This window comes from Mirounga angustirostris, unplaced genomic scaffold (genome assembly GCF_029215605.1).
Source record: "Mirounga angustirostris isolate CCGP_5_RB_7025 unplaced genomic scaffold, mMirAng1.0.hap1 SCAF_6, whole genome shotgun sequence".
NCBI classification, from domain to species: Eukaryota; Metazoa; Chordata; class Mammalia; order Carnivora; family Phocidae; genus Mirounga; species Mirounga angustirostris.
Genome location: NW_026991714.1, coordinates 46,493,811 through 46,519,608, shown reverse-complemented (window position 1 = coordinate 46,519,608; position 25,798 = coordinate 46,493,811). Strand labels below are relative to the sequence as shown.

The window sequence follows — 25,798 nt, the reverse complement described above, 5'->3', positions numbered from 1 at the left end:
CAATAGACTTATTTCTTTTTCTGCAGAATTGCTGAGCTTCAGCTAAAACTTGAGAATGCCCTCACTGAATTAGAACAACTCCGTGAGTCACGACAACATCAAATGCAGCTTGTTGATTCCATAGTTCGTCAGCGTGACATGTACCGCATTTTGTTGTCACAAACAACAGGAGTTGCCATTCCTTTACAAGGTAGGTTTTTATATATTATCCTAAAAAATTTTAAGTAATTTTGGGAAATATTTTTTAAATGTATATTGTAGAGTAGATTTTGCAACATCATAAGCACTGTCCACTCCACTGAATGGTAACTACAGATTTAACTACCATATATGATTGATCATAACATCACCAAGTCTAAAACATATAGTTATTTAGGAATGACTAAGAAAGAAGAAATGCTGGCCATTGTTGAAAAATGTGTATCTTTGAGTCCATGAATTACTGTGTTTATGTATTTTTAAGTATAATTGACATGCAATATGCTATTAGTTTCGGGTGTGCCTCATGACGGTTTGACATTTCCATACAATATGAAATGACTCCCACGATAAGTCTGGTTGCCCTCTGTCACCATACAGAGTTATCACAGTATCACTGATCATACTCCCATGCTGTACATTATATCTCCATGACCTTTTAGTTAAGTTTTGTTTTAACATTTCATCTGCAAATATTGTCTCTAACCAAAAACCAAAAATAATTTTAATAGGTTATTTAGTAGATTTCTTCTCTCATAATCTCTATAATCTTATCATTTCATTTAAGTAAGTCTAACTTGTTTATTTTGGTAGTGATACTTGTAATAAGAAATGTTATATCATTCTTCTTACATTTCTGAAGCTTCAAGCTTAGATGATATTTCTCTTGCATCAACTCCAAAACGTTCAAGTACATCCCAGACTGCTTCCACTCCTGCTCCAGTACCTGTAATTGAGTCTGCAGAGGCCATAGAAGCCAGGGCTGCCCTTAAACAGGTGAAACCACATCATTACACCTTTATCTTGGGTTAGGTTCTTTGAGAACACAGGTTGTCATCTTTTAATAATTTCTCCAATATTCAGTTGCAGGAAATTTTTGAGAATTACAAAAAAGAAAAGGCAGATAATGAAAAAATACAAAATGAGCAGCTTGAGAAACTTCAGGATCAAATTACAGACTTGCGATCACAAAACACCAAAATTTCTACACAACTAGACTTTGCTTCTAAACGGTAAATTTTCTGTTGTTCAAAAATTAATAGTCTAAATAGTCTAAACTTCAGTATTCAAATGAATCAAATTCAAGGATTAATTTGCAAGAGTGTTACTTATTTGTGGACCATACTCTAGGGTGAGAAGCTGTGGGGGTTCATTTTCTTAATATTGGTTTATGATTCTCTTGGGCATTCCTAAGGAGTCCAGATATTTATTTAGAAAGTTGAAGTTGATGTGAGGAATGTTGCTACTTTTCCTTCCTGAGATTGAAGGATGTGTTGTTTCTGTAGGACTTAATTATTTATAAATGCATCAGAGAATGAGAGGTATATGAACAAATTTCATTCAGCCTTCTCTAGAAGAGAAGCAAGTGCTAGATTATTTTGGGAAAATTCACTTTCTTGGTCATTTATAAAGGAATAACAGTAAATCTCATTTTATAGTTATTAGTTTAGCGGGTTAGGACAAAATTTATTCCTGTGTATACTACATGATAAAAAACTGTGTTTTTATCAGGATATGGCAGGTAGTTTTCCTCCATACAGTCCAACAATTTGATACCCCAGGTAAAAGCACTTTTTTTTTTCCCATGCTGATAGCTGTAGCCAACCATTCTGTAAGCTTTCAAGCACGTAAGAAATTAGGAAGAATTATAGAGGCTAAAGGATCTGCAAAACTCCCTCTCTAACCATGCATAAATACCTTAAATTGCATACCGTATCATGGTGGATGTTTGATATATCAACATTATATTGGCATTGTTTTGAATGTGATTAAAGTTCTTATAAATGAACTAGCTTAAAAAGTTAATTCAACATGAAAGTAGAATTTAAAGCTTATTTAGAATTTAAATTTAACTATTAAATTTGGAGTTGAAGATTTTACATTATTATACAAACTACTTTTTTCACATTGGTTTTTTGAAATTTTTTCTTCAAAGATTTTATTTATTAGAGAAAGTGAGAGACCAAGCATGAATGGAGGGAGAAGCAGACTCCCTGCTGAGGAGGGAGCCCTATGCGGGGCTCAATCCCAGGACCCTGGGATCATGACCTGAGCCGAAGGCAGACGCTTAACAGACTGAGCCACACAGGCGCCCCTCATATTATTATTCATGTGAAATTAAGCTGTTGTGAAGTTCCTTAAGGCACTGACCTAGGATATAGTATTTCAGTTGCTTATAGAATTATTTTTCTCTCGTAAGTTATGAAATGTTACAAGATAATGTTGAAGGATATCGTCGAGAAATCACATCCCTACATGAGAGAAATCAGAAACTCACTGCAACAACTCAAAAGCAGGAACAGATCATCAATACAATGACGCAGGATTTGAGAGGAGCAAATGAAAAGCTAGCTGTTGCGGAAGTGAGACCAATTTCCCTCCTCTGACTTGCATTATAAATTGCATTTGACATTTGTTTTTTAGTTATTACTTTGATTTTACTGGTTGACATGATACAGATGTTTGAGAGGTTTGTGGATTTGAAGTCCTTATTACATAGTTTCCAAATATCCAGTTGTGCATCAATCCAGTGGTTGTTTCTGTCCAAACTAACCTGGGAAAAGTTTGGTTTTTTTGGATTAAGATTTCCTTACAAGTCTTCCATTTCATATTAAATTTGTAAGTCACTGTTTCTCCAGTTACAACAAAGACAAATGGATATTTCATTCATTCTTGCTCATTTCTGATAAAAGACAGTATAAAAGTTTAGCATTAAATTATATTTCTGAATTTCAACATGAATACAAATGCCTGTTAGAAATTGACAGTACTTTCAATTAAATACCGGATTCTTAATGAATTTTATATAATGTTTTACTTTTTTATAAAGTTACCCACAACTTTTTGATCATTACTTGTGAACAAGGTGCGGTTGTCCCCCATTTTACCTTGGAGAAACACTCAAAAGTTAAGTGTCCTGTTTAGGATAGTCATGAAAGATCTGGTTGGTTGGGACTTAAACTTAGGTGTTCTTATTCTTTTGGCTACATTCTTTCATTGTTACGTACTCACACATTTGTGGGGAATGGAGGCATCACTTTTTCAAACTGGTGGAGTAAGTTTTATGATTGCTTATTTATGATATATTATGTAAATGTGAATACTTTGAGGATATTGATTTTCAGAGCAGCCTCCCAAATCTGAGGATCAAATTGTACTCTTTATGAGGAAAAAAAAAAGCTGAGATAAATCATTCGGCACTCTCAGATACTTAGAAACCAAGTTTGGATTCTAAAACTTCGGTAATTTAGTAGTATGTAGGTGTGACTATAGCAAAATTTTGCAGTTTTGTTTCTTTTACTCTGATGTTTTAGATTTTTTTTTTTTTTGCTTGTTCTAAAATCTGATTTGTTAAGAGCAGAGAAATCATAAATGTGGTAATTGCAAGATTTTTTCCTTTGATCTGTTGATATTCCTAATAACTTTCGCTTCATATTTCAACACATGAAACTTCAAAGAGTTCTAAATCCTTATATAATGATGTCCTCATCTCTAATTAGCATTAAGAAATACATAGTAATTAAATGTCATTTTAATTTTATAATGGTGTTACTGCATTTGACACATTAGTTTGCAGCATTTTTTTCTTTTATTTGTATTTGCCTCAAGGTAAGAGCAGAAAACTTGAAAAAGGAAAAGGAAATGCTTAAATTGTCAGAAGTCCGTCTTTCTCAGCAGAGAGAGTCTTTATTAGCTGAACAAAGAGGGCAAAACTTGCTGCTGACTAATCTGCAGACAATTCAGGTAAACAGACAAAAACACCCATAGAAAAAAATTTTCGAAGTTAAATTTAAGTAGTTTTAACATTGTATCCTCTTGGGTTCTTAATTAGAAAATTTTTCTGTCACTTTTGTCACACATAATGATGATAATTGAGTTTTGAGGTTTATTTTAGGACATGTCAATATTCTGAATAAAACCTTGAAACAGAAATGATTGAAACTGTGCATTTGGCAGTTTTCATCCTCAGATCTATATTTACAGAGTCCTGTGCAGTTTAATTGTTTATAAGATTAATTCTTTTAAAATTTCAGGAAATTTGAATGACTCTTGTAATATGTTTCTTTTTTCTTTATTAAATAGATATATATTTTTAAAGATTTTATTTATTTGAGAGAGAGAGGGGGAGCAGGGAGCACAAGAGCAGGGTGAGGAGCAGAGGGAGAAGCAGACTTCCTGCTGAGCAGGGAGTCCAATGCAGGGCTCAATCCCAGGACTCTGGGATCATGACCTGAGCCGAAGGCAGATGCTTAACTGACTGAACCACCCAGGACCCCTAAATAAATATTGTAATATGAAAAATGTCAAAAGATTCTTGGTAAATATTCTAGATTTTAACTTCTTTAAGAAATAGGTTGTAATCCTGTAATCCTCTGTAGCCTTTAATTTTCTTTGTATTGCTTTTTTAACTTTTTTCTTAAGCATAACCAAAAATCTTTTTTTACCTTAGGGAATATTAGAGCGATCTGAAACAGAAACCAAACAAAGGCTTAATAACCAGATTGAAAAACTGGAACATGAGATATCTCATCTAAAGAAGAAGCTGGAAAATGAGGTGGAACAAAGGCATACACTTACTAGAAATCTAGATGTGAGTCGTATTATGAATTTCTGTAAATTGTTTATTTCCAGAAATGAAGCTGGTATGTAGATACACCGCCATCTCCTATTGAAACATGGTTTTGAAGAGACTTCTTTCAAGCTGTTAAGTTTTTCTTGCCTCTTTGTGTGCCTAGTAATTTTTGGTTGGGTGCCATACATTGTGAATTTTATCCTATTAGGTGCTAGATATTTTTATATTCTTGTAAATCCTGGGTTTTGTTCTAGGATGCAATAATTGAAAATAGTTTGATTCTCTTGCTTTTTATGATTTATTAGTTTCCCAAAACAATGCTCAGTCTATAATTATTCCCCACTATTAAGGTGAGATCTTCCTGAATACTAATCCCAGTGTCCAGTGAATTATAAGTGTTTTCAGTCCCAGTGTCCAGTGAATTGTGTTTTCAGTCTGGCTGCTGGGCATTATTCCTGACTCTCTATGAACACCAGACACTCTTCACTCCAGTCTCTTTGGATGATTCTTAACCCTGCCTAGGGTAATGTCACATGTATGCACTGATGACTTTTTTTTTTTTTTTCCCAGTTATTTCAGATCTGGTTTCTGTTATTCAGATCTGGTTTCTGTTACTCTATCTGGGTCAGAGTTTAAAGTATTATAAAAAAATAATGTGAACCTCTAGTTACTTAAGAACCTAAAGATAGTGTTCACAGGATTAATGTATTTTTCTTTTTAGGTTCAACTTTTAGATACAAAGAGACAGCTGGATACTGAGACAAATCTTCATCTTAACACAAAAGAACTACTAAAAAATGCTCAGAAGGAAATTGGTACATTGAAACAGCACCTCAGTAATATGGAAGTCCAGCTTGCTTCTCAGTCCTCACAGAGAACTGGTAAAGGTAAATCAATAATTAAGTAGACTGATAGTACTTTTTTCCCCTTTTTTTTTTTTTTTTTAAGATTTTATTTATTTGAGAGAGAGCACGTTAGAGAGCGAGCAAGCAAGCATGAGCAGGGGGGAGAGGGGGAGGGAGAAGCAGACTGTTGAGCAGGGAGCATGACTTGGGGCTTCATCCCGGGACCCTGGGATCATAACCTGAGCCGAAGGAGATGCCCAACCGACAGCCACCCAGGAGCCCCAGTAAAGTACATTTTTAGGCTGATAACATATCTTGTAAATACATAGCCTATTCTTTGCAGATAATAGCAAAAGAGAAAAAAACCCTTCTTATTCTTCATATAGTAAAGCTTGGTTTTAGGCTTAAATTAATAAATTTGCAGACTCAGAAGATTCAGAATACTTCTGTATGGCACCTGACCAAGGTATGCTCTAGTTTTCAAGTTGTTGAAACCATTTATTGATACTTTAAAATGTTTCCTTTGAGGAGAGTTAATACTTGAATTTTCAACTCTCCCTTGTTACAACTCTGCGCACTTACAGAAATAATTGATTTGTTTGGTCTCTTTTAGAGTAGTAGTCATAATCATTGTTCACTGATAGCCTTAGGTAAAAGATTTGTTTCATTATGCTTCTCTATGAATACACCATTTCAGATGCAAAGCCTTCAGTCCAGGTAACCTTTAAAAAATGATATAATAGGTATGTATGTGTTTATGTATATATGTGTATATGATACATAAAGATATAGTGGTTATATAGTTTTTCAGTAGTCAATAGTGCTTTCTTACAGATAAATGATAAGAAAACATCCTTTTCAATATGCAATTTCTTCCTTTCCCATGGATTTTAGGATGAAAATTGAATTGAATGATTTAAGATTTAGTGTTTTAGAGTAAGCAGTGTTTAAATAATAAATTAAGAACCTGGTAGTATCTTCAAGTAGCTCCCTCAGTTTAGTACAAATATTTAGTATTCTTCTCTTTAAAGATCTTTGTAATATTTGTAATAGCAGATTTCAAATATTTGATATTTTGAAGAAGAAATAACAATATCTAACAAAATACCTGTTTTTATTTTGGCATTTAGCATGGGATGAAGTATACTTTTTAGATAAGTACTTCTACATTTGAGCCTTAATCCTGATTTCACAAATTGTTAGATAATAGTCATCTCTAATGTCATTTAAAATGTTAATTTTAAGGAAGCTCTTAAATCTTTTAGGTCAGCCTACCAACAAAGAAGATGTGGATGATCTTCTGAGTCAGCTAAGGCAGGCAGAAGAGCAGGTTAATGATTTGAAGGAGAGACTTAAAACAAGTACTAGTAATGTGGAACAGTATCGAGCAATGGTTACTAGTTTAGAAGAATCTCTTAACAAGGAAAAACAGGTATATACAATTTTAAATTCAATTTGAATGCACTTAACTTTTTTTTTTAATTAGGAGCTTGCTGTGTGTAAGCACTCTAGTAAATGTGATTTCAAGTGACATCATTGTGTTTACCTCTTACACCTTAAAAGTACTTAAGTCTAATAAGCCAGATAAAACCCACAAAATTCATAAAACAAAGGAGAGTATAATTGCTGTAAGAAAGGTACAGATCAAATGTTGGTGTGAATGGGAGGGAAGTAAGGTTATTTATCTCCTGCATGACTTCACGAGAGAGATGGCATTTTTTCAGTCTTTAAAGAAAAGTATCATTTGGATAGTCAAAGGTAGAAGGTAATTCCATATAGTAAGAACCCTCAGCCAAGTAAAAAAGACTTCAGATGAGAACAGGTTGGCTAGTGTATTGACTTTGCGAAATGAAATAATGAGAAATAGAATTATAAATGTACCAAGAACCAAATGTGAAAGGTTTTGAATGTCAAATTATATTCTGTTAGATTATTAGAGAGCTTTTGATTTTTTCCCAACATGTTAAAATCAGAACTTGTTTTAATTAAAGTGTAGTAGATTGGAGGATAGAGTTTTTTTTAGTGACTATAGCAATAGTCTAGGGCCACAGTTTTAAAAGATCCTTTTGTGCTTGGCGTCCTGAAAATCAAGATATGTGGGGGAAAAAACCTTTCAGTGGTAGAATGGACAGATTTGGCAGCAAGTGGATATGAGGATTGAGAGAGAAATGGGGAACTGGAAATTTCACTTCAAAAGAAAAATGGCTAGTAGCCAAGTTAAGAGGTAGCTTAAGATTTTAAATGTTTTTAAACTCTTTGATTAGCATTGATGGATTTTTTTTTAATACAAGGCAAATGTGAATTTTTAATACTTTTCAAATTTAGTTTAGACCTAGAGAAACTAATTGTGTAACTTTAAATATATATAATTTTTATATCCTATTATTTGAATGATGGTAAAGGTCACAGAAGAAGTACGTAAGAATATTGAAGTTCGTTTAAAAGAGTCAGCTGAGTTTCAGACACAGTTGGAAAAGAAGTTGATGGAAGTAGAGAAGGAAAAACAGGAACTTCAGGATGATAAGAGAAAAGCCATAGAGAGCATGGAACAACAGGTAAATTGGTTTATTAACCTTATCAGTCTTTTATGTGTGTAAGGATTTGAATAGCTCATTAATATCTCAGCAGATACTGATTGAACACAAATTTAACCATAATTTCATGTGTTACTCTGCTCTTTAGGTCTGTAGATGTTTTCTTTTGAGGATTTTAGACTACTTTATGGTAGTAGTTCTCAGTGCTGCTTTTTAGAAGCCTCTGCCCGAGCATTGACTGGTATTATAGTGAATATAGACCTTCAAAGTGTGTGCAGATAACATCAAGTTATCTTTTAAATTTAGTAAGAAGTCCCTTTGGGCTAGTTGGATATTTAAAATCTGTCTTTACCAAAAAATTAGTTTGCAGTTAACTCTGGTTTTAATGTTGTTCTTCTGGCTTAGTTATCTGAGTTAAAGAAAACACTCAACAGCGTTCAGAACGAAGTACAAGAAGCTCTTCAGAGAGCAAGCACAGCTTTGAGTAATGAACAGCAAGCCAGACGTGACTGTCAGGAACAGGTAAGTGTTGATCTTGTAGCCAGTTATTGAGAAATGAGATTTGATCCTAGGGAACAGTTCTTGGAGTATATTATTAATACATTTGGGTGAACCTTACAGAAATGCAAAGTTATTTACACTGTTGTGGAACTTGGTCTAAGATCAGCTGAAAAGTGTATGTGAAGGCTAAAAGTAAATAGTGCGATAACCATTTACAAATCAATCTTCACAAATGGGGAAAAAATATAAAAATACGAGTGAGAATAAAACTGAAATAGAATGGGAAAGGAATACAAGTATAAGGAGATTAATATTAATGTTCTCATTTTTAAGTTGGGTGATATATGAATAACCATTTCGTGACATTTTTTTTTTTTTTGGTGCAAAATGGTCACATTTATTGCTTACTTGTACATAGTACATGTACGTACGAAGATTACTTTAAAAATTGTGCTCTTCACAAGTGCCCTCCTTCATCCCCATCACCTATTTAACCTATCCCCCCACCAAACTTCCCTCCAGTAACCCTCAGTTTGTTCTCTATAGTTAAGAGTCTGTTACTTGGTTTGCCTCTCTTTTGCCCCATGTTCATTTGTTTTTTTCCTTAAAGTCCACGCATGAGTGAGATCATACGGTATTTGTCTTTTCTCCAACTTGTTTTGCTTAGCACAATACTTTGCAGCTCCATCCACGTCATTGCAAATAGTGAAATCTCATTCTTTTTTATGGCTGAGTAATATTCCATTGTATATATACATCACCTTCTTTATCCCTTCATCAGTCAGTGGACATTTGGGCTTTTTCCATAATTTGGGTATTATTGATAATGTTGCTGTAAACATTGGGGTTGTGCAAGTGTCCCTTCGAATCAGTATTTTTTTATCCTTTGGAAAATTCCTAGTAGTACAGTTGCTGGATCATAGGGTAGTTCTATTTTTAGCCTTTTTTTTTTTTTTAAGATTTTATTTACTTATTTGACACAGAAAGAGAGACAGCAAGAGAGGGAACACAAGCAGGGGGAGTGGGAGAAGGAGAAGCAGGCTCCCGCCGAGCAGGGAGCCCGATGCGGGGCTCGATCCCAGGACCCTGGGATCATGACCTGAGCCGAAGGCAGACGCTTAACGACTGAGCCACCCAGGCGCCCCTCTATTTTTAACTTTTTGAGGAACCTCCATACTGTTTTCCAGAGTAGGTGCACCAGCTTGCATTGCCACCAACAGTGTAAGAGGGTTCCCCTTTCTCCACATCCTTGCCAACATCTGTTGTTTCGTGTATTGTTCATTTTAGCCATTCTGACAAGCGTGAGGTGATACTTCGTTGTAATTTTGATTTGTATTTCCCTGATGATTAGTGAGGTTGAGAATCTTCTCATGTGTCTGTTAGCCATCTGTATGTCTTGGAAAAACATTTGTTATGTCTTAAGCCCATTTTTAACTGGATTAATTGGTTTTTGGGTGTTGAATTTGGTAAGTTCTTTACATATTTTGGATACTAATCTTTATCAGATATGTCATTTGCAAACATCTTCTCCCATTCCGTAGGTTGCCTTTTAGTTATATTGTTTGTTTTGCTGTGCAGAAGCTTTTTATTTTGAAAAAGTCACAAAAGTTTATTTTTGCTTTTGTTTCTGTTGTCTCTGGAGACGTATCTAGTAAGAAGTTGCTACAGCCAATGTCAGAGAGGTTACTGCCTATGTTCTCCTTGAGGATTTTGATGGCTCCTGTCTCACATTTAGGTCTTTAAACCATTTTGAGTTTATTTTTGTGTATGGTGTAAGAAAGTTGTCCAGTTGCATTCTTCTGCATGTGTGGCTGTCCAATTTTCCTAACATCATTTGTTGAAGAGACTTTTTCCATAAGATATTCTTTCCTGCTTTGTTGAAGATTAATTGACCATATAGTAGTTGTGGGTTCACTCCTGGGTTCTCTGTTCTGTTCCATTGATCTATTTGTCTGTTTTTGTGCCAGTATCATACTGTCTTGGTGACTACAACTTGTAATATAACTTGAAATCTGGAATTGTGATGCATCCAGCTTTGCTTTTCTTTTTCAAGATTGCTTTGGCTATTCGGGATCTTTTGTGGTTCCATACGAATTTTAGGGTTGGTTGTTCTAGCTCTCTGAAAAATAGGGATTGCATTAAATGTATATATTGCTTTGGGTAGGATAGACATTTTAACAGAATTTGTTCTTCCAATCCAAGAGCATGAAATATCTTCCTATTTTTTTGTGTCATCTTTAATTTCTTTCATCAGTATTGTATAGTTTTTAGAGTACAGATCTTTTACCTCTTTGGTTAGGTTTATTCCTAGGTGTCTTATGGTTTTTGGTGCAGTTGTAAATGAGATTGATTCCTTGATTTCTCTCTCTGTTGCTTCATTATTGGTGTATGGAAATGCAACAGATTTCTGTACATTGATTTTGTGTCCTGTGACTTTACTGAATTCATGTATCAGTTCTAGCAATTTTTTGTTGGGAGTCTTGGGTTTTCTGTAAGTATCATGTCATCTGCAAATAGTTGAAATTTTGACTCCTTCCTTGCCTCTTTGGATGCCTTTTATTTCTTTTTGTTGTTTGATTGCTGAGGCTAGGACTTCCACTTCTCACAGTGGTGAGAGTGGACATCCTTGTCTTGTTCCTGACCATAGAGGAAAAGCTGTCAGTTTTTCCCTATTGAGGATGATATTAGCTGTTGGTTTTCATATATGGTCTTTATTATATTGAGGTATGTTCCCTCCATCCTTACTTTGTTGAGGGTTTTTATGAATGGATGTCGTACTTTATCAAATGTTTTTTCCACATCTATTGAGAGGTTCATACGGTTCTTATCCTTTCTTTTATTAATGTGGTGTATCATGTTGATTGATTTGCAAAATTGAACCACCACTGCCACCCAGGAATAAATCCCACTTGATCGTGGTGAATAGTTCTTTTTTTTTTTTTAAGTTTTATTTTATTATGTTATGTTCATCACCGTACATTACATCATTAATTTTTGATGTAGTGTTCCATGATTCATTGTTTGCGTATAACACCCAGTGCTCCATTCAGTACGTGCCCTCTTTAATACCCATCACCAGACTAACTCATCCCCCCACCCCCTCCCCTCTAGAACCCTCAGTTTGTTTCTCAGAGTCCATAGTCTCATGGTTCGTCTCCCCATACGATTTCCGCCCCTTCCTACTATCTTCTTCTTTTTTTTTTTTTTTTTTACATATAATGTACTATTTGTTTCAGAGGTGCAGGTCTGTGATTCAACAGTCTTACACAATTCACAGCATTCACATACCCTCCCCGATGTCTATCACCCAGCCACCCCGTCCCTCCCACCCCCCACCACTCCAGCAACCCTTAGTTAGTTTCCTGAGATTAAGAGTGAATAACTCTTTTAATGTACTGTTGGATTCAATTTGCTAAGATTTTGTTGAGAATTTTTGCATCCATGTTCATCAGGGTGTTGGCCTGTAATTCTCCTTTTTAGTGGGGTCTTTGGTTTTGGAATGAGGGTAATGCTGGCCTCATAGAATGAATTTGGATGTTTTCCTTCCATTTCTATTTTTGAGAAGTTTGAGATTTTGAATAGTTTGAGAAGAAGAGATGCTCACTCTTCTTTAAATGTGTGGTAGAATTCCCCTGGAAGCCATCTGGCCCTGGACTTTTGTTTGTTCAGAGATTTTTGATTACTCATTCAATTTCTTTTGTGGTTATGGGTCTGTTCAACTCTTCTATTTCTTCCTGTTTTCAGTTTTGGTAGTTTATGTGTCTCTAGGAATGCATCCATTTCTTCCACATTGCCCAATTTGTTGGCATATAATTTTTCATAATATTCTCTTAGAGTTGTTTATATTTCTGTGGTGTTGGTTGTGATCTCTCCTCTCACATTCGTGATTTTATTTATTTGGGTCCTTTCTCTTTTCTTTTTGATAAATCTGGGTAGGGGTTTATTAATTTTATTAATTTTTTTAAAGAACCAGTTCTTCCATTGATCTGTTCTACTGGTTTTTTTTTCTTTCTATGTGATTTATTTCTGCTCTAATCTTTATTATTTCCCTTCTTCTGCTGGCTTTAGGCTGCATTTGTTGTTCTTTTTCTAGCTTCTTTAGGTATAAGGTTAGATTGCATATTTGAGATTTTTCTTGCTTCTTGAGGTAGGCCTGTATTGCTATATACTTCCCTCTTAGGACCGCTTTTGCTGCCTCCCAAAGATTTTGGACCATCGTATTTTCATTTTTACTTGTTTCCATGTATTTTTAAATTTCTTTAATTTCCTGGCTGACCCATTCTTTCTTTAGTAGTATGCTCTTTAACCTCTGTGTATTTGTGGTCTTTCCACATTTTTTCTGGTTTCAAGTTTCATGGTGTTGTGGTTGGAAAATATGCATGGTATGATTTCAATCTATTTGTACTTGTCTAGGCCTGACTTGTGACCTAGCATGTGATCTGTTCTGTAGAATGTCCCATGTGCACTCAAAAAGAATGTGTATTCTGCTGCTTTAGGATGAAATGTTCCGAATATATCTGTTAAGTCATCTGGCCCAGTGTTTCATTCAAAGCCATTGTTTCCTTATTGATTTTCTGCTTCGATGATCTGTCCATTGATGTAAGTGGGGTGTTAAAGTTCCCTACTATTATTGCATTATCATCAATGCGTTCCTTTATGTTTGTTATTAATTGTTTTATATATTTGGGTGCTCCCATGTTGGGGGTATAAATATTTACAATTGTTAGATTTTCTTGTTGGATAGTCCCCTTTATTATGATACAGTGCCCATCTTTATCTCTTGTTATAGTCTTTGGTTTAACATCTATTTTGTCTGATAACAAATATTGCTACTTCGGCTTTCTTTTGACTTCCATGTGCATGATAAATGTTTCTCCATCCCCTCCCTTTAATCTGCAGGTGTCTTTAGGTCTAAAATGGGTCTCTTGTAAGCAGCATATATTTCATTAAATAGGTACAGCATAACTTGTAATTATTCTCCTATTTTGGTACATTTAGGTTGTCTTTTGTTATTATAAATAATACAACGTGCATCTTTTCAGAAAATACTGACTAGCCTTATGAGTTTTTAATCTTGTATCAATGGGGGAATAATTTCTTACAGGCTAAAATAGCTGTGGAAGCTCAGAATAAGTATGAGAGAGAATTGATGCTACATGCTGCTGATGTTGAAGCTCTACAAGCTGCCAAGGAACAGGTTTCCAAAATGGCATCAGTCCGTCAGCATTTGGAAGAAACAACCCAGAAAGCAGAATCACAGTTATTGGAATGTAAAGCATCTTGGGAGGAAAGAGAGAGAATGTTAAAGGTATTATTGTACATCATGATAGAATGTTCTAGAGAATTTAAAGGTTTGGGGTTTTTAAATGTACACTGGAAAGTCTGCTATTATGATAGACTGTTGTTTATAGGATGAAGTTTCCAAGTGTATGTCTCGCTGTGAAGATCTAGAGAAACAAAACAGATTACTTCATGATCAGATTGAAAAATTAAGTGACAAGGTTGTTGCCTCTGTAAAGGAAGGTGTACAAGGTCCCTTGAATGTATCTCTCAGTGAGGAAGGAAAATCTCAAGAACAAATTTTAGAAATTCTCAGGTAAATCTAATAATATTCTTAATGCTTCATTTCTGTGGTTTACCAACAACTGTGTAATGCAACTATAAACGCGTAAATTAGGGAAGTGGGGGTTGTGTGCTATTTACTTATAAAGCTCATTTTGACATTTAGACATATATGCCAAGTTAAAGAAATGACTAAATTGAATCTGATGGTAAGAACTTAAGTGGATTCTTTGAAAAACTAAATGCCTTTTGATTATTTTAAAGATGCACATTTTTAAAGCCACTGTTTATAATCTTAAAAAATCCTCATTATTATTTATTAATTAGAAGATATAAACGTTATTAGTGGTTTTTGTCATCTTAAAAATTATCCAAGTTTTGAAGTGCTATGTTGTTGGCATTTTTTTTATTCAAATAAAATCTTACATATTCTTGTAGATTTATACGACGAGAAAAAGAAATTGCTGAAACCAGGTTTGAGGTGGCTCAGGTTGAGAGTCTGCGTTATCGACAAAGAGTTGAACTTTTAGAAAGAGAGCTGCAGGAACTGCAGGATAGTCTAAATGCTGAAAGAGAGAAAGTCCAGGTATGTATCCTAAGCTTTAAGAAAGAAGTTGTTAAAAGAGAGCTCATTTTTGTTTCTTAGGACATAAAGTTTAATTTGAAATAAGCATTTTTCCCAAACTCATAAACTATTAAAACATTATTATGGCAGTGATACAGCATAATGGTAAAAGATTAATGGTAATCAGACTGCCTGGTTTTAAATTCTAGCTTCATACCATTAGATGTGTGTCTTGGGTATATTAATTTCCCTGCTCTTAAATTTCCTCATCTGTAATATTGGGATGAAAATAATAAGGATTAAGTGAGTTAAAGTGCATGAAGCATTTAGAAACTGGTGCATAGTGAGTACTTAATAAATTTCAGTTATCTTTTTATTATAGTTGTTACATATACGTTTGAGTAGTTATTCTTGGGTAGAGTTATAGATAGAAACTGCTACAGAATACTTCTTCCTCAGCAAGGGGGTAAAAAATAGTCAAAACTATCAACCAGAAAAGGAAAAGAAGATGCTCTAATGACTGGATGGTCACAGCACAAGCTCAACTCCTTAACCCACACACCACCCAAAAGCTTATAATTGCAATGCCCTCATTCTGAGGCTATGCAGTAATATAACTTAACATCTGGAAGGAAGGAAATTAAGACCTTGAGTCATTTACTGTCTTTTAACTGATAGGTAGTTGGAATGGCTGCTAGAGAAAAACCATTGAAACCCAGGGGAAAGTGAGTAGATTTATGGGATTTCTGTTTTCATACAGAAATGAAAAGTTTCAGAATTACATCTTGAGAAAATAATCCATTTCAAACATCTCATCATGGAAATAAACAGACCCTCCAATTCTGTACCATTAACATTTGGAGGAAAAAGCAGAATCAGCGTTTTTAAAAAGATTGCATATTCTCTCAATGTTCCTTCAGGCAAATAATACTTTATAGAAAATGCCCAACCGACAAAGTCAGAGGGGAACACCACCTCCTACCTAAAATCAGAAGAGGAAAAAGTAACACACATTATATCAAAAGTAATACCCAAGCAAGAGGTGCCTGGGTGGTTCAGTCAGTTAAGTGACCAACTCTTGATTTCAGCTCAGGTCATGATCTCAGGGTCCTGGGATTGAGCCCCATGTCAGGCTCAGTGGGGAGTCCGCTTCTCTCTCTCCCTCCCTCTCTTGCCCTTCCCACCACTTGCACATGCATCTTTCTCTCTAAAAATCTTTGAAAAAAAAATAATACCTAAGCATGAACAGTGTAGGTTGGCAATGCTGAGCCATAACTTTTTTTTTAACACATACTTTTTTTTTTATTACATTAAAAGTAGGCAGTAGTCTGTCAATAAAAAGGCTGCTTATGCAATTCTGTTATGTTCAGCTTTACTTACAGGATGTTAAATCCTTAGAACTAAGGTTTCCCCCCAGAAAAAGATTAATGGAAATATCGATTGCTTTTCAGACTTTGATAGTTGCTGCTTTAAAAGGTGGTCTTAATAAACATTAAATTAGGGCGCCTGGGTGGCTCAGTTGGTTGGGCGACTGCCTTCGGCTCAGGTCATGATCCTGGAGTCCCGGGATCGAGTCCCGCATCGGGCTCCCTGCTCATCAGGGAGTCTGCCTCTCTCTCTGACCCTCCCCCTTCTCATGCTCTCTCTCTCAAATAAATGGGTAGAATCTTTAAAAAAAAAAAAAAAAAAAAATTAAAAAGAAAAAAAAAAAACCTTAGAATACAGTGAATCGCTTTTATTTCAGTATGCATCCTCATCTCGGCATTTACTTGTCCTGAACAGAAAAATGGAAAAAAGCAGCAATTTGCCAGAAAATCAGGCCCACCAATTTTAGGGATGTGCTGTAATCACTGAGTTCTTTCTTAATCCCTGCTGAGGACCATGAGAAGCAGCAGCACCAAAACCAAAGTATGCATCGAACTCAAGGTTCTTTTTGTTCTAGTTGTCAGATTCCAAGCTAGATTCAAATGGATTACAAGGATGACCAAATGAGAACTCTGACTCTGTTAAAAACTTCAATTTTTAAAAGCAAAAGCAATTACAGGAAAAGAAGACGGTTCATTCAGAGGGCACATGTGTGCTTACAGGGTTCTTCTGTGGCCTTTCTCCAAGTTTAACCACCAAGAACTTTGAGAGCTGGCAGGTCTGAGTACCCCTGGTGACAGTTCTTTTCACTTTATCAAAACTTGAGCTAAAGAACTGCATCAGCTGACGATGACAGCAGAGGGTGGCAGGGCTGAGGACCCAGTATTCATTCCCAGGCCGGTGGAGAGGGAGTAAATGTGGTTCCAAAACTAAACAAGGGAAGTCAGAGACTTTCCAACCTTACCTGATGGCTTCTGGCCAAAGCAAGGAAGTGTCATGGAAAGTGTTGAGTAGTGATGACACACAAAGGCACTTGAGGAGGAGGAAGGAAAAAGCAACACCCCTCGATCAAGGTAGGGGGAGAAGATATAGGCAAAGCCCTGAATTCCTCACCAAAGGCTAATTTCAGAAGGGTTTACAATCTGTGCTTTGGCCAAGGGTGGTAGTGGAAAGTGAAGAAAGGACAGTGGCTTTGTGGGGGAGGGCATTATTTAAGACCTAAAAAAAGAAATCACGCACACACACCCAGCAGTAGTCCCACAGTCTGTGACCTGAAACCTTCACACCTACCCTAGCAAGCCACCCCAAGCTGGAAGGCTGTTGTAGGGAGAGAGAGAGGCAGGGAAGCAAGGGAAGGAAGAGGGGACAAGGCAGAGACCCTAGGCTGCATAATCAGCAGCAGGGTGATTGTGCAGTGTGTCTTTTCACAGTTGAGTTAGATGTGCCCCACTGGTTCTGATGGGACTCAGTTTAAATACACTTTCCTGATCCCAGAAATTCGGCTTTGTGGACAGTGGTTACACTTGACAGGATGATTTGTTACAGCATAGCATATATTTCAAATGGACAAAAAATTAATATCATTTACAGTATTTTAAGTTAAATTGCCTTTGAATTGGAACTTCCTTTCTAGTACTTTGAGGTCTACAAGACGTATCTAGAAAATTTACTATTATGGAAAATGAAGACTGCTTCAGTCGAATGGTGAGGAGGGCCTGTGGTTTCTCTTTTTGATTCATTGCTGTAACTTTGTCCTTTGGCCTGAGCCATAGCTTTAAAAATGGTGAGGGAATAAAGTAATGTGTAAACGATGGATAATTACACCCAGTGAGAACAGAAAAGAAGTTCCTCACAATTGAACAAATACTCAGTAAAATTGCTCACAACCGAAGTGATGAAACAACTGAATGAATGAAGAATTCCTGAACAAGGGGGAGGGGACTGAGGACAAAATCACATCATTTTAAAACTATTAATAAATTCAGTATACCAAGAAAAAGAATAGATAAAGTTTAATAGAGATCTGGATTAATGTTTTTACCCAGTGTTAGTACTGATTATTTATTGGTGGGATTTGTAGTATCTTTTCACTTTCATCTCTGTAATTTCTTGGATTTGTTTAAACTCTGTAGTTAGCTTGCAATGTAGAAAAAGAAACATGTAAAACTTCCAAAAATTTCCATTTTAAAAGCTGACATTCAAATCTTTTTTACTTTTTGTAAGGAGGATTAGGACTGGTAGGAAAAGATAGGTCTTCACCTAATGTTGGATGTTGGTGTACACATGTGTTTGAAATCTTTAGGTAACTGCAAAAACAATGGCCCAGCATGAAGAACTGATGAAGAAAACTGAAACAATGAATGTAGTGATGGAGACCAATAAGATGCTAAGAGAAGAGAAAGAGAGGCTGGAACAGGATCTACAGCAGATGCAAGCAAAGGTTTGGAACTTACTAATCAAGAATAGAGTCATTTTTAATAATAATAGAGTTTTTACATCAGATGTTAAAAAAATACTGACACTATTCTCAGGTAAGGAAACTGGAGTTAGATATTTTACCCTTACAAGAAGCAAATGCTGAGCTGAGTGAGAAAAGCGGTATGTTGCAAGCAGAGAAGAAGTTACTAGAAGAAGATGTCAAACGTTGGAAAGCACGGAACCAGGTAAATGCAATTAAACGTGGAAACATTGATTATTAAATAATAGGGCAACATTTAAGAAGATAAAAATATTTGATTTTTTTAAGAAATGGCTAACTTCCTTAAATTCCAAATTTGTGCTTTTCCTTTATTTCTAAAATATTTTTGTGCATAGTAAAATGGATTTGTCTAGTCCGTTAAAGCACTTTAAAAAGACTTGTTCACTGGAAACTTTGGGGAGACAAAACCATTTAACATGGTTAGAAACTCCAGCTCTAGATTGAAACAAAAGCTTGGAAATCTGCCTTGCCAGATATTAGTTACGTGATTTGTGAGAGCTCCTTAATCTTTCTGAACCTATTTTTCTCATTTGTAAAAATAAAGACATAATGCTACTTTTCATTTTACAAAAAAATTTAATAAATGTAAAGCAGTCACCTGGCACCTAGGAAATGGTCTAGAATGGTAACTGTTACTATCTGTATAGGGTTGTTGAATTTTAGAGCCCATTTATTCCTATTTTTGTCACACAAGCAATCTGAAAAATCAAGAAAGGAGGGTGATCTTCCCAAATCTAGATATATTTCTTAAATTTTGCTGCTCTTTTCCCTGGCTAATGGAACTCAGTTACATTTAGGATTATCTTCATATTTTTGTTTCGATTATAATGATTTTTAGACATTTTTTTCCTTATAAATGTCACTTTAGTGAAAGTAGATATTTAATATTAAAAGCTTATAATTTCTTTGGATTCTTTTATTTGGCTCCTTTGTAACTATTTTGAAATATTTGTTTGCAGTTGTGGAAGAATACTGCATAATGACATTTACTTTATTTCCCTTTTCCATTTTGGCTAGGCTTTTTAGCTAAACAAACCAAAGCTTTAATCTTATTTTGTAGTTTGGTGCTTGATCACCACGTATATAAGACGTTTACGTTTATGTAAACGTAATTAGATAATGGTGTTGTTTTATTAGCACGTTAGTCTTATAGCACATTAGTTTCATAAAACCTATAAAACCATATTATGCATTTTTGCTACTCTAGCATCTAGTAAGTCAACAGAAAGATCCAGATACAGAAGAATATCGGAAGCTCCTTTCTGAAAAGGAAGTTCATACTAAGCGAATTCAACAGTTGACTGAAGAAATTGGGAGGCTTAAAGCTGAAATTGCAAGGTAAATGGAAAGAAGCCTTAAATTGTATATTAGTATATGAATTCTTAAGCAAGTTTATTTCTACTCTTAATATATTGACTCTCCAAGGAGTGCTTCCTGAGTTTAGAAAGAAAGAAACATGCTGGAGCCCTTACCTGTGGCTTTCCCAATTTAATTTTATGCCTTTATATATGATTATTACTTTTTAAAAATCTATACCTTTGGTTTTAAACTGTTTCTAAGTCAAAATAACTTTTGCAAGTAGGTTTCTCTTCTTTTGGTTAATGTATATTTATGAGTATTTTGAAAGTGTGTAATAACAAGTTTTTAAATTAGAAATTTTTTTAAATGGGGGCGTCTGGGTGGCTCAGTCAGGTAAGTGTCTGCCTTTGGCTCAGGTCATGATCTCGGGGTCCTGGGATCAAGGCCCTCATCAGGCTCCCTACTCACCTACTCAGCTGGGAGTCTGCTTCCCCTCTGCCCCTCCTCCCTGCTCTCTCTCTTTCTCTCTCAAATAATCTTTAAAAAAAAAAAAGGAATTTCTTTAAATGAACTTATAGTGAACTATTACCCTTTGAGAGTTAAGAAATTTAGGGGTGCCTGGATGGCTCAGTTGGTTAAGCATCTGACTCTTGATTTCAGCTCAGGTCATGATCTCGGGGTCATGGTCCCGGGGTCATGAGATTGAACCCTGCATCAGGCTCCACACTCAGATAGGAGTCTGCTTCCTTTAAAAAATAAAGTTAAGACATTTAATATTAAAATTAATGTTTCTGATTTACCTTCTTAAAGTTTTTATGTCATTTGTTTATGTCCGTCCCTACTTCTATAAAGCTTGATAGCTTACAGATTTTTCTCATCTATATTCTCTTTTTTTTTTATAACAGTCTGGCATTTTGAGTAGGAGAGATTAATACCTAATTTCAAAGATGAGGAAACTAAGATTCAGAAAGGTACCCAGGGTCACAGTTAGTAGATGTTAAACCCATACTCTTAATTCAGGTCATCTGACCTCAAATTCAGTTTATGATAAAATATAGGAGTTGGCAGACTATAACCTACATGCCTGTTTGCACAGCCTGTAAACTAAGAAAGATTTTCACATTTTTAAATTGTAAAAGGAAGAACATTGTAAAAAAGGAAGAACATGTGAAAAAGACTACATGTGGACTACAAAGCCTAACTTACTTACTCAACACCCAGTATGATAGAAAGAGTGTAGATTTTGATATCAGGCAGAAGTAGATTAAAATCTGTGTTACTAAGATTTGATTACTGTGTAAAGTTGTGCATGTCACTTAGCCACTGGTAGCTCAGGTTTTCTCTTCTCTAAAATGGGCATGTATGCCTTTATAATAAGCAAATAAAAAGTCTTTCTAAAGGACCACAGATTCATAATTTAAGGAATTATCTTTTGGAGTGTGTGTTTTAGGATTTCAAAATACCAAACAAAGGGGCGCCTGGGTGGCTCAGTTGTTAAGCGTCTGCCTTCAGCTCAGGTCATGATCCCAGGGTCCTGGGATGGAGCCCCACGTCGGGCTCCCTGGTCTGCGGGAAGCCTGCTTCTCCCTCTCCCACTCCCCCTGCTTGTGTTCCCTCTCTCGCTGTGTCTCTCTCTGTCAAATAAATAAAATCTTTAAAAAATAATAAATAAATAAAAAATTAAAAAAAAATACCGAACATACTAAAGCATACAGTAATGTAAATTAAAGGATTTTAAAACTTGAAAAAAGTCTCATTTATCTTTCTCCTTTACCCCATTTTTTTTGTTTGTTTGTTTAGATCAAATGCATCTTTGACCAACAACCAGAACTTAATCCAGAGTCTAAAGGAAGACTTAAATAAAGTAAGAACTGAAAAGGAAACCATTCAAAAAGACTTAGATGCCAAAATAATTGATATCCAAGAAAAAGTCAAAACTATTACCCAAGTCAAGAAGATTGGGCGTAGATACAAGACTCAATATGAAGAACTTAAAGCACAACAGGATAAGGTATTTTGAAGTAATTTTCTCTCTCTATATATATATGTGTGTGTATATATATGTAATTTTTTGGCATACACAATTTTTTATGTACATAAACATGTTTATATACATATTTATATACATATATAATGATTCCTCAAAGTCTTATTTCTTTTTATATATTAATAATTTTAATTAATAAAAAATTAATAATTTTTATTATTGGTCTTTAAGTTGTGAACATAAGTGTAAGCTTATATTGATATCTTTATTTGGTTTTAAGATTTGCTCTTTAGGGCGCCTGGGTGGCTCAGTCATTAAGCGTCTACCTTGGGCTCAGGTCATGGTCCCAGGGTCCTGGGATCGAGCCCCACGTCGGGCTCCCTGCTCCGCAGGAAGCCTGCTTCTCCCTCTCCCACTCCCCCTGCTTGTGTTTCCTCTCTCACTGTCTCTCTCTCTGTCAAATAAATAAATAAAATGTTAAAAAAAAAAAAAAAAGATTTGCTCTTTAGTATGCCTCAAATTACAGTCTAAGTTCATAAAGAAATTTTAGTAAATGCTAGGTATTTTTAGTTCAGTTTTCCAGTCTTAGATATGGTCCCTTTTCAAACCTGTTCTTGGAACTCACTGCTGATTAAAATTGTGTATATCAAAAAATGATAGTTCTTTATAATCAGGCTTTATTTATAGTGTTACATCAATAGTGTACGTTAACCACCTATCAAAAAGAATTTTTTAGTTCTTACTACATTTTGAATCTGAATTAATTCTCAAAAGTAAAAAGCTTGTATGTTGACTTAATTTTACATATTTAGCACGTGTTAGATTAGAAAATATATTTTAAAAATCCAAAATTCTTACCCCTTGGTGTTGACTGCTATTAGCACTTCATTAGTACTAATAGTATGCTTTTCTTAACATATGTGTAATGTGTTTTTCCAAAGAAATAAGATCATTTGTGTATTTTTGTATCCTGCTTTTTCACCTTACTCATTACTGTGAAAATAATTACCATGTCAAACATCCATCTACAATGCAGCATCATTTTGATTAGATGATTGATATCCAGTTGCATGGAAAACCCTAACTTATTTAACTAATACCTTACCTTCAGGCAGTAGAGTTACTTCATAGAAAATTGATTTATGAATACCCTTTAAGATAAATTTCTTTGCATAGTTGTAATTATTCCCTTAGATGAACTTTTAGACGTGGAATTACTAAGTATAAATGTGAAAGTATATATTATTACTGCTTTGTCATCTTAGGTCATGGAGACCTCCGCTCAGTCTTCTGGAGACCACCAGGAACAGCATGTCTCAGTCCAGGAAATGCAGGAGCTCAAAGAAATTCTCAGTCAAGCTGAAACAAAGGCAAAATCACTAGAGAATCAAGTAGAAAATCTGCAGAAGGTATAAGTGTGAGAGTAGTGCAGAATGTATGTCCCTAATTCCTTGCTTGTTAAATACTTGAAGAAGTATATGTTAAACACTAACTCTTTCTGTTGTCATATGGAAATATATAATCTTTTTTATGTATATTTATCCTTTATACATGAATGGCTCATGTATAGAAATAGTATCCAATCATCAAGTATCCACTTTAATGGTGGTTTGACCACCATTTTACATTTATACTTCCATTTAATCTAAATAAGCAGATTAATAAGTTACATTTTAATTCTGTCTGACATACAGTTTATATTGATTTGATTGAATTACATGGTGAATACTTTGCTTTTCTTTAAAAGACATTATCTGAAAAAGAGGCAGAAGCCAGAAATCTACAGGAACAAACTGTGCAGCTTCAGTCTGAGCTTTCACGACTTCGTCAGGATCTTCAAGATAGAACCACACAAGAGGAGCAGCTCCGACAGCAGATAACTGAAAAGGAAGAAAAAACAAGAAAGGCCATAGTAGCAGCAAAGTCAAAGATAGCACATTTAGCTGGTAAATTTCTGTATATGCTAAAATTTGAACTTTGATAGTGAAAGTTGGCCATTTGATGCAGGCTTAAAATTAAATGGGAAAGAAATAAGTAAATACTATAAAGTGATTTCTGTGTGTGTGTTTTAAATATTAGGGTGGGATGCCTGGGTGGCTCGGTTGGTTGAGTGACTCTTGATCTCGGCTCAACTCTTGATCTCACAATTGTGAGTTCGAGCCCTGCATTGGGCTCCACACTGGGCATGGAGCTTACTTAAAATATATATATAAGGCTTATTTAATTAGACACAAAATTAAAGCAATTTGAATTTTCAAATGATGAGGATATCCCTCACCTATTTATGAAGTCTTTCCTAATTGTTGGCTAGTAATAGGAAGTACTGCTGTCCTGCTTTGTTGGGTAACTATTAGTACCTTCTGTTGGTGATCCTTTGGGTCCACAGTGTGTTGTTCAGAGGCCTTCTGTAAACTCCTACATATATCATTGGATATTACCAGCCCAGTGATTTTTATTTGCCTCAATTCTCTGAGGGGCCCTCGAGCCCTTCAGGGAGAATATCATGCCCAGTTTGTTAAGGGCCCAGAGCTGCAATGTTCTGGACCTTACTGCACCTTGCTTGCTGTTCTGCTTAGTGAGTGGGTAAATAAAATGTCCAATCAGCTAAGTTTTATTGTAAGCAATTTTTAATGATCGGTAATACAGTGTTTTAGCAATTATTTCATTTAAAAAACATTTACCTAATTATTTTTAGTATGTGCTTTAGATTATATGGAATGAAAATTTGGCAATTTATAATATCTTTGTATTTTAATAATACGTTGAAATACTAAAGGCCATGTAAAAGGACTTCAGACTGCATTTTATGGATATCCTTTATGAGATCTTAGAGAAAGTTACATATTTTTATGTTGCAGTAAGTACATTTTATATTGGAGTAATACAGATATATTTAGAATTTTGCTTATTCAGATACATTGTGTATCAGAATTAATTGTAGATGTTAAAGCTCAGGAATAGAATCTGATAACGACCTTAGTTTACCTATTGAAATGCACAAATGTTTTTTACTTCCAGTGTTTGATTATAATATTAATAGAATCACATGCTTACTTCTTTAGGTGTAAAAGATCAGCTAACTAAAGAAAATGAGGAGCTTAAACAAAGGAATGGAGCCTTAGATCAGCAGAAAGATGAATTGGATGTTCGAATGACTGCTCTTAAATCCCAGTATGAAGGTCGAATTAGTCGCTTGGAAAGAGAACTCCGAGAGCATCAAGAGAGACACCTTGAGCAGAGAGATGAGCCTCAAGAACCTGCTAATAAGGTGGTTAGCTAATTCTCTGTAAATAACAAATCATTCTGTCCTTGTACATATTACTTGAAGGTATTTGGTGACTTAGAAGCCTTCGTCAGTGAATTTTGGCTAAACAAAGTATACAGAGAAAATTAATAAAAGTAAAATATTTTGATGGCATTTTTTAGTGAACTCTTGTAGGGCAGGCAAAATAATCCACAGTTTTCCTTTTATAGGTCCCAGAACAGCAGAGACAGATCACATTGAAAACAACTCCAGCTTCTGGTGAAAGAGGAATGTGAGTTTTAGCTCTTTTACAGTTTGTTAATCTATTTTTTCTTTTAAAGTCAGACAAGAGTTAGTGATCTTTGGGGAGAAAACAAATCTATATTATAAAAATATGTACTAAAAAACTGTTTATCTGTGCAAAGCTGCACCATGTAGTTGCCAACCCTTTTTTCCAGAACTCTTGTTTCTAGCATACTTTCAGTCCTATCAGGTAGAGTTTTGTGACAAAGAACCAGGTATCTTTCATCTTTTCGACTTCTAAGAGGCTACTGATTTTCTCTGTGATATTATGTGATAACAAATTTAAGAGGCTAGGCTAAGACTTGAGTTCAGTCATCAACAGTTGAATACATTTAACATTGTC

General features: G+C 35.1%; 1 protein-coding gene across 5 annotated transcripts in view; it reads left to right on the top strand.

The window, feature by feature from the left end:
• Positions 1–25,798, top strand: part of TPR (translocated promoter region, nuclear basket protein) — a 78,568-nt gene that overhangs the window by 15,593 nt on the left and 37,177 nt on the right. For all 5 annotated transcript variants that reach the window (XM_064594233.1, XM_045877349.3, XM_045877350.3 and 2 more), the window contains exons 15-35: positions 27–190; positions 842–975; positions 1,063–1,211; positions 2,399–2,561; positions 3,808–3,942; positions 4,649–4,789; positions 5,493–5,658; positions 6,882–7,048; positions 8,019–8,171; positions 8,556–8,672; positions 13,756–13,959; positions 14,063–14,247; positions 14,652–14,799; positions 18,446–18,583; positions 18,675–18,806; positions 19,830–19,960; positions 21,722–21,932; positions 23,174–23,317; positions 23,656–23,854; positions 24,971–25,176; positions 25,383–25,444. In XM_064594233.1, the coding sequence (XP_064450303.1) occupies positions 27–190; positions 842–975; positions 1,063–1,211; positions 2,399–2,561; positions 3,808–3,942; positions 4,649–4,789; positions 5,493–5,658; positions 6,882–7,048; positions 8,019–8,171; positions 8,556–8,672; positions 13,756–13,959; positions 14,063–14,247; positions 14,652–14,799; positions 18,446–18,583; positions 18,675–18,806; positions 19,830–19,960; positions 21,722–21,932; positions 23,174–23,317; positions 23,656–23,854; positions 24,971–25,176; positions 25,383–25,444 (3,249 nt within the window). The remainder of the gene's footprint in view (positions 1–26; positions 191–841; positions 976–1,062; positions 1,212–2,398; positions 2,562–3,807; positions 3,943–4,648; positions 4,790–5,492; positions 5,659–6,881; positions 7,049–8,018; positions 8,172–8,555; positions 8,673–13,755; positions 13,960–14,062; positions 14,248–14,651; positions 14,800–18,445; positions 18,584–18,674; positions 18,807–19,829; positions 19,961–21,721; positions 21,933–23,173; positions 23,318–23,655; positions 23,855–24,970; positions 25,177–25,382; positions 25,445–25,798) is intronic.